Raw genomic sequence first — 14,025 nt, forward strand, 5'->3', positions numbered from 1 at the left:
TGTACACTTGGACTGTTTTGTCTTAAATCACCCCATAAGATGGAAAAGAGGCATAATGGCAGAGTGGTCAGCTGTTTTCTTTTTGTATAATTTGAGGATGTACTGTATGATTTAATAGATGATGAGGGCACCCATGAAAATGTCTTTGCCAACAACATTTGAAATTCTATAAAATGTGAAATTATACTTCATTTTCTTTAATGGTTGCTTACCAAGAGACAAAGTAGCAATGCTCCCCCCCCCCCCCCCCCCCCAGTATCTCTTCCTTCCTATTCTAACCCTGACAGACTGTTGACATCGCCCACTTTCTCAGAATGTAGTTATTCTTACCTTATTTATTCTAATGTACAGCACTCACTTTGATCAGCATTGGTTGTTTTAAATGTGTTTTACAAATACATTAAACTAAAGTTTATCAAGCAGACACATGAAGCAGCAAAAGTAGTACTTGGAATGGCAGGTCTTCCATTTACATGAACTTGAGTGTAAGTGAGCACCTCTTCACTTATATAAGCCCACCCGTCATAAGGGCTTCTTACCTGAATTTATGATGTCAAAATCGTTCATGTCCTTTAGCAGCTGGCGAATATGGGGATCTTCCCGCGAGTACAAAGCATAACGGTTGATTCCCAAATGAAATTTTACCCAGCTGGACTCGGGTTCAAAGGATAAGATATTTGTAGCTTCTGATACATTGGTGGCTGTGTTGTAATATTTCTGGTGCCTGTTGGTATTTAAAAACAAAAAACAGAGAGAGATAAGGGTAAGGCTGGGACGCCAGATTATCTCAGGGGCAACATCAGCTTTTAAATGTAAAGAGTGAAAAGTAATCCACTTTCACGAGATGAAAATGGACCTCCAAAGATGGACTTTACTGCTTTATGTCGCCTCATAACGGAGGTCACTAGGCTCAGTGTGTTTTTAAGGCACTGCTCTGTTGAGTAGCAGTAGGCTACTGAAACAACTTAAACTAATACAACCAAAAAAAAATCTAAAATCTGCAAATTACACATTTTACATCCCTTTCATGCAAGCTACAGACTGGAGAGCTCTGCAGTCGTTTCTAACTTACAGTGAACAGAAGATAGGGTTCACTCCGGGGAGCCCTTTTCACTCCATCCTCATAAATCTTCAGGGTTTAGTCTTTTAGGCACATCCAGAGCATGATATCCCTAAGCTTCACTGTCATCCTCATTTATAGTGTTTAGGACAGCCAAGTGGAAGTTTTAGTTTGGAAAATATAAGTAAACTTTATCCATACGGACTCGGTGGTGGGCAAACTTTTCTGGTTGCAATAATGATTCATAGATTGTCCCTACAGTGTATAAAATCTAGATATAACTATGAAGCCTAGTAATCAAGCACTTCCATCCATCCATCCATCACCCAATCCGCTATATCCTAACTACAGGGTCATGGGGGTCTGCTGGAGCCAATCCCAGCCAACACAGGGCGTAAGGCAGGAAACAAAACCCGGGCAGGGTGCCAGCCCACCGCATAATCAAGCACTTGTTAAGGACAAACGTTATATTCAAAAATAGTTTCTCCATGAAATGGTTTAATCATAAAACTTTTTAATTATAAACTGTTAAGATAAATGCTGAAACATCACTAAAAAAATCAATTTTTAAAGTAGGTTTTTCTTTGACATTGCTCTTGTCATGAATATGAAACGGCTTACCTTATTTACTTTGTTTTTATTTTCTTGTAACTATTTCTTTGACCTCTTGTAAAGCACTTTGAGCTACATCCTCTATATGAAAATGTGCTATAGAAATAAATTTTGCTTGCTTCTGCACCTGTTAATATCAAATGAGATGCTAGTCTTCTCAGCAATTTACTTATTATAAAAATATGATTCTGGTATTGATGCTTGTGTCTATAGTTTTGCTTTTAGTAATTTTCATTGTTAGAAGACCAAGTGCTACCACGTGATAATGCTATACAGACAGCAGGCTTGCAAATCTTTGGAAGAAAATTCTGAGTAATGTATAGTTGGCTGAAATCGAGTAAAGAAACCATTTATTTTTAAGTTTACAATGGTAATGTGGACCTCAGAAGGATCCTACACCTTAACAGCAAAATGAAATTAAAAATGACACTCCAGTTCAGGTGAAAGGATTGGACCCTGAGCTGCATATCTGGTGCACTCCTCACTTCTGTCTGAACACAGTTTCTTAAAATTGGGAGAATTAAAGTTTTTTTTTGGCTTTTTTACAGTTAACTCAGATTATTGTAAATTTTAAAGAGTGGATAGATTACAAGATTACATCTTGCCTGAAGAAGGGGCCTGAGTTGCCTCGAATGCTTGCATATTGTAATCTTTTTAGTTAGCCAATAAAAGGTGTCATTTTGCGTGACTTTTCTCTGCATTCATAATGGCTAACACGGTACAACACCCTAGTACTAAAGAGTGGATAAAAAAGATAAATTAACAGTGCAATACCAAAATGGGAATGAGGTCACCTGGAAAGCCATAACTACCCTCATCTTCTGACTTGATAATGAAGGTTGTGCAAAACACAAACATTGCCTAAAGGTTCAGTCAGGATGCTGCTGCTGGTGAATGCATTTACTTCTTGTTTCGCCAAACATGCTAAAGTACAGGAATAATAAGTTTTGGTTGATTTACTGCCAGAACACTGTTTTTCTTCTAACTTTCTTCTTTCACATTTGTAATATGGTGTGCTTGATACTGTTTTGCGCATAGAGGCCCGAGTTACACCTTTAGGGAGGTTGCTACCACCCAAATCAATCAACCATATGCAAATTTATATTCTTTAAATATGCAAATGTAAGCAGCTGAAAACAAAAACACTTAAGACTGCCCCTCTTTTGTTGGGGTATTGCACCACACTCTCTCTAGGTCAGGCATTTGCAGTATGGGAACTGGCATTGGCCAGCCCCAAACCTGTGATCTCTGGATTACAAAGGCCCTCAGAAGCAGCTTCTTTAGAGTGTGAGCTAATAGGTGATCTCCTACACTCGTGCATATTGGAAGGACTTCCTCTGAGCACTACAAGTGGAAAGCTTCCTGATGATATTAGCTGACCCCCCCCCCCCCCCCCCCCACTCTCTCTCTGTCTCTCTCTCTCTCTCACTCAGACCCCACAACTGCAGTTCCTTAGTGACCAAGTAGTGTGGTTGGACGTAGGACTGTAGGGACCTTCAAGTCTCAACTTGATGTTATTTTTGAAAATCTTAGTAAACAGGATGGATGAGGTTGTTAGAATAAATGGCCTGTTCTCATCACAATTGTTCTATTGTACTTTTCTAATATTTGGATGGCAAAAGCCATGTAACATTGCATGGAAACTTATGCTTACACCAACCAACTGTAGCATCATCTTCGTAATAACAGCTGATAAAGAGCAGAATATTATAGTTTTGTACAAGAAACCTGTGTATGGGTGCCCCATGGTCCAATAGTACTTGCATTTAAAATTTAATGAATTAGATATGTAACATTCTCAAAATCAGTTAAGGGTCCTGAGGGGCCATAGTCCATCAAAGTAGGAACCAATCCTGGACAGGGTCCAAGTCTATCTGATGTAAATGTATCTGAATCATTGGCAGGTTAGGCTTGCTCTTCTGATCCTTTGTGAACTTTTTGGTCCTTTTATTAAATGGTGTTACCACCCCTGGTTGTTCCACATGCATCAAGCTTAACATTGGAGAACTCGACAAGACCCTGGCATGAAACACAATTATTATACAGTGGAACCTCGGTTCACGACCATAATTCGTTCCAAAAGTCTGGTCGTAAACCGATTTGGTCGTGAACCGAAGCAATTTCCCCCATAGGATTGTATGTAAATACAATTAATCCGTTCCAGACCATACGAACCGTATGTAAATATATATATTTTTTTAAGTTTGTAAGCACAAATATAGTTAATTAAACCATAGAATGCACAGCGTAATAGTAAATTAATGTAAAAACATTGAATAACACTGAGAGAACCTTGAACAACAGAGAACACTAACATTGCAAGAGTTCGCACTATACTGTAGCCTTATGACCCGATCGCTGTAAACTTTTTTTTTTTTTTTTTTGAGTTTTAAGCACAGGGAAAAAAAGGAACATTTGAACAAATCCGAAGTTTATTTAAAAGCCAACCATAAGCAACCAAGAAAGTAACATTGCAGGAGTTCACGCTAATTGCCTTACAACCTGATCGCTGTGTAAATTTTTTAATGAGTTTTAAGCACAGGGAAAAAAATGAACATTTGAAAAAAGAGAAAAGTAACATTGCAACAATTCACGCTACGAACCGAAAAATGAACATTTGAAAAATCCGTAATACAAAAACTAACCATAAACCACCAAGAAAAGTAACCTTGCATGAGTCGAGTTCTGGCATGAAGTGAGGAAGAACTGGGTGGAGAACAATCCGGTCTTGTCGCAGTTGAAGACTTGTTGTGGGATGTAGCCTTCGTCTTCCACTAATTTTGTGCAATTTTTCACAAATTCTTTCGCAGCTTCAGCGTTGGAACTAGCAGCCTCTCCATGCCTTACCACACTATGAATGCCACTTCTCTTGTGAAACTTTTCAAACCATCCTCTACTGGCTTTAAATTCCTCACTTTCGCCACTCGTAGAAGGATGGTTTTGCAGCAAATTGCCATGAATCTTCCTGGGTTTCTCGCATAACATCGCCTCGCTTACGCTATCCCCTGCAAGTTGCTTCTCGTTCAGCCACACTAGCAACAGTTTTTCCACCTCTTCCAGCACGTGAAGCCTCTGTCTGGTTAACGCTGTAACTCCTTTTGCAACATCAGCTGCTTTAACAGATTCTTTCTGCTTTAGAATAGTCGAAATCATAGATTTTAACTTCTTGTACTCGGCAACAAGATCAGTAACACGAATGCCACGCTCATACTTTTCAATAATTTCTTTACTTCGATTTAAATTTTCTGCAAAACTTTCTTCTCACCACTCTTCACTTGCTTATAAGCCATGGTTAACTGCAAAAGCACACGAAATACTGTAGAGCATAAAGAGTTCACAGGGAGCATAAAGAGTTCACAGGTAAAGCACGCACGTCTGACGGAGAACAATGAACGGAGAGGCTGAACATGTGCTTAAATACAGTAATCGACGCGTACGAACCGGAAGGGAAATGAAATAGAGCACAAAGAGTTCACAGCGAAAGCACGCACGTACAAGCACGCATGTCTGACCGAGAACAATGCAACACGTGCGGAAACAAACCAAAAGGGAAACTGGCTTGTTTGTGTACCGAGTGTGTGGGCGTGAACCAAGGCAAAAGTGTGGCGAACTTTTTGGTCGTAAACCGATTTGTACGTGTACCGAGACGTTCATGAACCGAGGTTCCACTGTACTTGGGGTAATTCATGGGACATTTTTATACAGCTTTGGCATACTTGGACACACCCATGACTACAGAGTTTTATTCCTGCAATCCACTAGATTCTCCAGAGACCTAACTACAGTAATAGCACTCAGTGTTACAATACATTCATTATGTCATGTAATTACTTGTAACACTGTCTTTCTGAAATAAGTAGGTTCTCCCACTTGTGCAGGTTATCACATGATGGGACATTGTCTGGGTTTGCAACATTATACATTTTAGACAGAAATAAGAGACAAAACAGGATACCAATAGGAATACGTGGCAGCAGAGAGAGCAAAGCATGTGCCAATTACTGCCAACTTCTTTCTAATGCGGGCAGCCCTCAGCAAAGCTTTGCTGAGGCTGCGGCTTCTTATAATTGACATAATCATATCAGGGGCCGTAAACAGATATTTTTACCTACTTACTACTTGATGTAATTAGGAGTCACTGGAGGGCTTTGAACACACAATGCTTTAACCCTGTACCAACTACCAGGGACTTTGAAATGTTTAATCTCCAACAAGCATCAATAATGCTTACAGGCAGGCAATCAATAATGTGAATTAGCAAAGAATCCAGCAGCTCTTTGGGTTGTGAGAAGTTCATAGTGTCAAATGTAAAATGATCATTGCCTGCTGCACACTGTCCTGAACAAGCCTTTGCTCAAACCAAGATTATTAACTCAAAGATGTTGGCCTAGTTTCTATCAATAAACACCAATGGGTAATGGTTCTTGGCAAAGCTCTAAATGCTAGCCTTTATTTTATTGAATCTTATGTCCTGCTGACTGTGCCATCGTGTCTTTAATCCATGCTTGAAACTGTCCTTGCCAAGTGGCCTCACACATATGCAAAAATACTTTGCCAGACCTCCATTGTGACTTGTTTCAATGACTTCAGTTCTCTCCTGCTGTCTTGTGAATCTAACATCCTGGGTAAGATCCCCTTGCCCAGTCACCGTCTGTATGTACTTCTTATCTGTGTGGTTTGTTGTTCAGGAACCGTAGTTTTCCTTCCATATTTCAAAAGATGTGCAGATTAGATGAGTTAGTGTTCTTAAACTGGCACAGTGTGGATGTGCATTTGTGCGACATAGTGGCATCCTGCCCAGTGCTATTTCAAACGTGCATCCGATATTGCCCAATATCTTGAAATTGGAGTAAGCAGGATTGATAATATACTGTTTGTAAAGAAGTATGTAAGTAGTGTTGCCAGTCAACATAACAGCTTGTCTTATCAATAAACGTGAATGAATGTAGTACAGATTAAAAATCACACCAAAATATTTAGTGCATATAGGAAGCTATCCAACCTCTGGTGCTATTGGGCCATCCTCTTGTCATTTTCAGTGGCATGAATATTTCTCAAAGCGAAGAGCGTTGACTTAAGTATCAAGTCAAGCAATCCGAATTTTATAGAGTGCCATACCAGTGAGCAGAATCTCAGAGCATTTAGAAAAACACACGAGAATTTTGCCTTTTATGTACTGGTTGATGGGGGTTACCTTGAACCCCCAAGTCAGACAATTTGTGCATTACTCTTGCAGGTGCTCCAGCTAGCCTTTTCCCCCAACCAAAGAGCTGAAAACCTGAGCTTACAGTCAAAGTAAAAAGTATGTGAACCCCTAGGAATGATCTATGTTTATGTCTAATTCCCATATAAAACATGGTTGTATCTTCATGTCAGTCACAATAATGAACAAACACAGTCTCCTATAACTAAAGATACACAGATTTTCAGAGAATTTTTGACCATATTGAATAAATCATTCAAACTGTGAAACTAAAGGTTGGAAAAAGTAAGTGAACCCTAAACTAATGACTTTTTAAAAAGCTTATTGCAGTCAGAATTTCGCACACCTGGAGTTCATGTAATGAAACGAGTTCAGAGGTGTGGCCCATAATTACTTTGATTTATAAAAAACACTATAAAGTCTGAGTTTGAGCTTTTGACAAGCAGCATATCCAGATGGGAATCATGCCTTGCACAAAAGAGCTGTCTGCAGAGCTACGATCGAGAATTGCTAATCGACATAAGGCTGGAAAGGGTTACAAAGTCATCTCAAAGATTTTAGCTATTCATCAGTCTGCTGTTAGGCAAGTTGTCTATAAATGGAGACAATTTGGTATTGTGGCTACTCTGCCTAGAAGTGGGTGCCCTGCCAAGATGACCCCCAAGAGCACAATGCAAAGTCAGCAATGAGGTAAAGAAGAACCCTAGAGTGACAGCAAAGGACTTGAAGAAGTCATTAGAACTGGCAAACATCTCTGTTCATGAGTCAACTATGCGCAAAACTTTGAACAAGAAAGGAGTCCATGGCAGGACACCAAGAAGGAAGCCACTACTATCAAAAAAGAACATTGCTGAATGCCTGAAGTTTGTGAAAGAGCACTTGGACACTCCACAACGGTACTGAGAAAATGTTTTGTGGAGTGATGAAACCAAAATTGAACTATTTGGGAGGAACAAGCAGAACTTCATTTGGCGTAAAAAGGCCACTTCATATCAACATCAAAACATCATCCCTACAGTAAAGTATGGTGGAGGGAACATCATGATTTGGGCCTGCTTTGCTGCATCAGCGCCTGGACAGCTTGCCATCATTGAGCGGAAAATAAATTAACAAGTTTATCAACAAATTCTCCAGGATAATGTGAGGGTGTCTGTCAGCTTAAGCTCAGAAGATGCTGGGTGATGCAACAGGACAATGACCCCAAACATCGCAGCAAATCCACAGCACAATGTCTTCAGAAGAACAAACTCTGCCTTTTGGAGTGACCCAGTCAGAGCCCAGATCTCAATCCTATTGAGATGCTGTGGAATGACTTGAAGAGAGCCATACACAGAAGACGACCAAAGAATATGCAAGAGTTAAGGCAGCTCTGCAGGGAAGAATGGGCTCAAATTCCACCCGCACGATGTGCAGGTCTGATCTGCAGTTACAGGAAGCGCCTGGTTGAGGTCATTGCTGCCAGAGGAGGGTCAACCAGTTATTAAATCCCAAGGTTCACTTACTTTTTCCACTACCACTGTGAACGTTGAATGCGTTTGTGAAATAAAGACATGAAAGAGTAGACTTTTTTTGTGTGTCATTGGCTTAAGCTCATTGTGTATATCAGTACCTGTGACTTAGATGAAGATCAGATCACTTTTTATGACCAATTCATGCAGTAAACCAGATAATCCCAAAGGGTTCACATACTTTTTACTTTGACTGTATATGAGCATGTTTGAGGAAGCCAAAATGGCCTCTAGTAGATTATAAGTGTACATAATTTAGAAACATTGAGCTATGGTCACCTCCAAGACTACAAGCAGTCATTATGAAATAGCTGGAATTCAGACTCAAACTGTTTAGTTTAATAGTGAAGTGAGGAGTAACTCCAAGTTATAATTTGTCAGTGAAACTGCCTTTTGTTCAGCTGTTTAAGTGTTTTCAACCACACTTTTACAATCTCCAGCTATCAGAACCTTTCTCCATGGGTATTTCACACCAGTTAGTGAGTTTCCCCAGTTTAGGAAATGAAAGGGACTCCTAAAGGTGAGCACAGGTATTTCGCAGCACTTTCGGCATTTTTATACTGCTTTGAAACTTCAGTATGACGCTTCATATACCTGAAGAGGCCATTGTGTGTGAATTGTTTTTTCTTCTTTTTGCAATATGCTGACATGAATTTTCAGCACAGTAAGTCCATTTGGTGCTACATGGAAACATAGTGCTTTCCATGTAATGTGCTAAATGTATAAAATGAAGCATCTTCCTCCTTTTGTTCACAAGGACAGTCAAAAGGAGTGAAAGGGAGTTATGTTCCTGACCTGTATCATTATTAAATTAGATTTGCAAATTACCATGCACTGCAGAAACAGAAGCAGTGAAGGCTTCTGTGTAGCAAAAGTAACTGCCTCAGGTGGCAGGTGGAGAACCCAAGTTGTTCTCTGCTAGAGCAGTGGGGGGGTAATATAAATAAGTGGAGACTCAATGTTCTTCAGCGTTAAGGATTTATCTAGTACAAACATGCTTATGATCTTGCAAGTGTAGCGGACAGATCAGGGGATCTTAAATGAAAAAGGAAAACTCGACTTATTTAAAATCTCAAGCTGTTGTTTGGTCCAGCCTGGAAACGCAAAGTTCTGTCTTGAGCAAAATAAGGTTACTGTTTATTCACTTCCTTATGCTACCCACTTACGTCCATCTGGAGATACTGGAATATTTCCTCTCCTGTTTTAAATTAAGTTGTGGCTTTAGTTGTTTTGTATGCAAAGGCGATTAACATTCTGTACTGAGAGCCGAGAAGGTGGCTCACAGGCCTTTATGAAAAAGTAGTACGCAACAAGGGAAAGATCTGTGTATGATACAGTAATTACCCTCCACTAACTCAGTAATGATACCTTATAAACCGCTGGCTTTCCGTGTAATTAGCGTTGGCACTAAATATCCATCTTACAAGACGAGACCTTTATAGTGCATGTGAAAGTGAAAATCTGTCCCCCTAATGCCTGGAGGAAAAGCCACTCCTTAACTCTCCATGGAGGAGGCAATTATCGATATGGAAGCCAGTCCTGTGGGACCCCAACATAAAAATAGAATTTCAGCCACTGAGAGTGGGAGTCACCATAAGCGTGAGAAGGGTTTATAGACAAAAAGTGGCAGTTAGTGTGTGAATGCTCAGCTTGTGGTTATTCAAGACAGCAGTATGAGTCAGAGTGTGAAAGAATTACAGGTTGACATCTTCTGCTGAAGTGCATGACTTTATCTATGTCTCCTGCCTCTTATTGTTAGTAGAACTTAGAAAAATTTTGACAAAACCAGGCACTGGTTATCACCTGCCTAATACCATCCCTACAGTGAAGCAAGGGGATGCTAAAGGGTGAGACAGAGACAGAGAGGCCTATCGGAATTGATGAAAAGATGAATGCAGCTAAAGTACTTGAAGAAAATCTGCTCCAGAGGGCATGCCACTTCCGACTGGGGCAACGGTTCATATTTTAGCACAGAAATGACCCAAAGCATACAGCCAAGACAACGCTGGAGTGGCTTTGAGACAAGTCTCTTATTTTCCTTGATTGTCCCAGACTTAAATCCTATAGAGCATTTGTGGAGAGACGTTTAGAGACACTTCTTGTCCAATCTAATGGAGCATGAGAGGATGTTACCAAAAAGAATGGGATGCAATTTCCAAATCCAGGTGTGCAAAGCTTGTAGAGATTTACCAAGAATACTTGAAACTGCAATTGCTGCCAAAGGCACCTCTTCAGGAAACGAGTTACAGGACTGAATACATACTTGAGTGAGAGATTTTAGGTTTGAGTTTTAATAAATTTGCAAACCTTTCTGAAAACATGCTTTTTATTTTGTTGATTTTACTTTATTGATTGTAGATTAATGTGGAGACATGGCAGATTTTTCCATTTGAAATTAAATCTGCAACACAGTAAAATGTGTAGAAAGTTCTCTGAATACTTTTTGAATTCACTAGATATCAGAACACTTTTTTAATAAGAACAAGTCATTCAGCCCAACAAAGCTTCTCAATCCTGTGCACCTGATTTCTCCAAAAGAACATGAAGTTGAGATTTGAAGGCCCCTAAAATCCTGTTCTCTAACCTACTACATGGTAGTTTGTTCCATGTGTCTGCAGTTCTCTGTGTGAAGAAAAACATTCTAAAATTTGTGTGAAATTTGACCTTGACAAGCTTTTGACAATCTGTTTCCCCATGATTTTTATTGAACTAATTTTAAAGTAACAACCCTAATCCACTGTACTAATTCCTTTCATAGTTTTAAAAGCTTCCAACATGTTGCTGCTTAATCATGATATAACATAGCATAATGTTCTCCCCACCTATTAATCTAATAGAGTGTTGTGAAGCACTGGAGTCTATACCAGAGGCACAAGGCACAAGGCAGCCCTGAACAGGACCCACTTAACTCTAAATAGGACAGTAAACACTGGTATCGCTTTAGTAGAGAGGCTGACTAGGTGCTTATATTAGTTAGTTACTGCTATGTAACAAGATCTTAACAAAGGCTTTCTTTGGTCTTAATAGTTATAAAACACCAATGGCATTAGAATAGGAGCTACCAATAGTGCATCTGTTAGTAAATTACTGCTATGTAATAAAACCTTAATAAACACTTTGTTTGGTCTTAATAAGACTTTAAAAAACACAAATGACGCTATGAATAACAGCTACCTATAAAATATTCATTAGTCACTAGTTACAGTACAACTATATTCTATAATAAGATCTTAAGAAGACTTTTTATTATGTTAATAATGTGTATAGAGCACTTTATTACTTTAAAACAGACACTGCCTACAAATGATCTGTTAATGACGTCCTGCTATGTAATAAGACTTTAGAAAGGCTTTCCTGTCTTAATAAATAAACGTAATGTTATACAACAGGGAGTATCTATAGATTATCTGTTAAACAATTATTGCTAAGTAACATGACTTTTCTTAAAAAGCTCTTTATATTACATGGCAATAGATGGCTGATAGATGCATTATAGATGCAAGCTTGCCCTGTTTATGACTTTCATCCCATCCTGGGGTTAGCTCCTGATTTTTTTACACAGCACCTTTGGGATTAAGCTTAAACGTCCAACAGATTTGTAAAGGAGAAACAAAATGTCATGAATACATTTATTTAAAACTAAGACACAACTGACAATGACAACATTTTAATTAAATGTCTGGCCAGCAGGGGCATGTCCATCTGAGGGTAATATACTCATTACATCTCATTACATCACTTCTCATCATAAGGGTGACAATACTTTAAAATGTCACTGGAAGGCATTCATATTTAAATGCCAAACAGATTATGTTCCTATGAATTGTGAGGCCTCCCATTTCATTTGTCATTGCAGTGAATTCAGTACTTTTATTCATATAAAGAACATATCAAGCAGGTTCATGTTTCTTGCCTATGGGTCTTTTTCTTTAAGGATTTCAGATTTTAACTTGTGTCCCAGCAGAAGGAGGTGATACAATCCCTGTCTTCAGAAACAAGAATGACGTACTTTGTGGGTGACAAGTTTTCGGTCACTTTTTTTTTTGTTGTTTAAGTGGACTTCATCACTACTGAGAAAGACTGTCATTTCCTTTGTCATTAAATTTTAAAATGAGTAGATAATGGTATTGAAAAGTAAAGTATATTCATGGTGGAAAGTAATTTTTTATTTCTTGTCATCTCATTAAACAAAATCTCTCTAGGGAGTCTTTAAAGCACATAGCCCACTACACAGCCTATAAACCTTACACCTCTACCCAGTTAGTCAAAGCCTCAGAACATTTTTTTTGAGGAGCACCCAGTGAGTACTCAAGAACCTTAAGCCAGTAATTCTTTGTGACGTTCCTTTAATTTCCAAGACCCATGGGTTTCCTGTTGTCTTCAAAACTGCCATCCTCATTCACAGCATGATTTGTACTTATCACCACATAGTGATGTTACTCTCTGTATTTACTTGTTTTATAAGCCTTTCCATATATTTTCTTAACATCCTTGTATCACTGTTTGGACAACCCACGTACAGAATACAGATGTTGATGCTGAAGCGGATACAGTATGAGTGTTAAATTACCTTATTGCTGCATTCATTTTCATAATATAATTTGACATGTAGGCACACGTGCCATTTCCTCTATCTACATTGGTTGGTAATCTTTAGATAATTTTGGAATTTATTGTTTTTGCACATGCCAGAACATATGTTACTTGGTCTTGTGCAACCATGAGAGCAAAAATTAATGTAAAGGTTCTTCATACAGAAAGACAAGTAATTCCCAATGAAAATAGATTTTTAACTCAAAGTATTGTATGTAAGGAAGTATTTTGCATTTAAATATGTTATTTACTTCAATATGGAGTTACATGAGTATTAAAGTATATATACAACAAGCATTCAAGCATACAAGTTATATGTATACATAAAAGCATGTAAGTGTACATATTATTTATCCATTTTTCTCATCTTTCTTTGGCACTGTGCACCTGTCCAGTATAAGATTTCATTTCGTGGACGGCAAGAAATACTATTACGACTAGTTTCAATATTAATATGTGTTGTTTTGTGTACTGTTACAAAGTACAATTTTGTTGAAGTGGACGTGTTTGGATTGACTGTCTATTTGCTGATCAGTTTAATCCTTATCTTCACCTACAATCCTGAGATCTCTAAAGTGACCAAGAGAATGAGACCCGTGAGTGCAGAGGTTAAGCAAATTTTGGATTAAGTGGGTTTGAGAATATTACGATATGTTCACTATAATGTAACTGCCCATAAACCTGGAGAAGACTGGCATTTCACTTAAGATTGGTTCACAGATACAGATAAGTCTATATAGGAGAGGCAGATATTTAAGCCACTGTTTTAGATGCCAACTCTGAAATGCAAAAGCTGCCTTTCTACTTTCAGAAAGCACTCCTTTCTGCTATGACAGGTGTTGTCTGCTAGGGGGTGCTGTTATTCTTCTGTATGTGCAAAATGCAAGCAAAGCTTGGCTGACTGTTGATGAAGACCCAATGAGAGCTGCAAAGGAATTAAACATATTTTTAGGGTTTAAGGGATATTCTGTGATTTTTTCGTTTACAACTCCCAAGATTAATTAGGTTGGTAGATCAGTAACTAAGCCTTGCGTGTTGAAATAGTATTT

The 14,025-nt window shown here is 38.6% G+C and overlaps 1 protein-coding gene across 1 annotated transcript in view; it reads right to left on the bottom strand.

Annotated features, from left to right (window-relative positions):
* The window catches only part of fam20a (FAM20A golgi associated secretory pathway pseudokinase), a 37,953-nt gene that overhangs the window by 21,594 nt on the left and 2,334 nt on the right, over nucleotides 1-14,025 (bottom strand). Inside the window, exon 2 of the mRNA XM_028819963.2 lies at nucleotides 540-724. Within this exon, the coding sequence (XP_028675796.1) occupies nucleotides 540-724 (185 nt within the window). The remainder of the gene's footprint in view (nucleotides 1-539; nucleotides 725-14,025) is intronic.

This window comes from Erpetoichthys calabaricus, chromosome 14 (genome assembly GCF_900747795.2).
Source record: "Erpetoichthys calabaricus chromosome 14, fErpCal1.3, whole genome shotgun sequence".
NCBI classification, from domain to species: domain Eukaryota; kingdom Metazoa; phylum Chordata; class Cladistia; order Polypteriformes; family Polypteridae; genus Erpetoichthys; species Erpetoichthys calabaricus.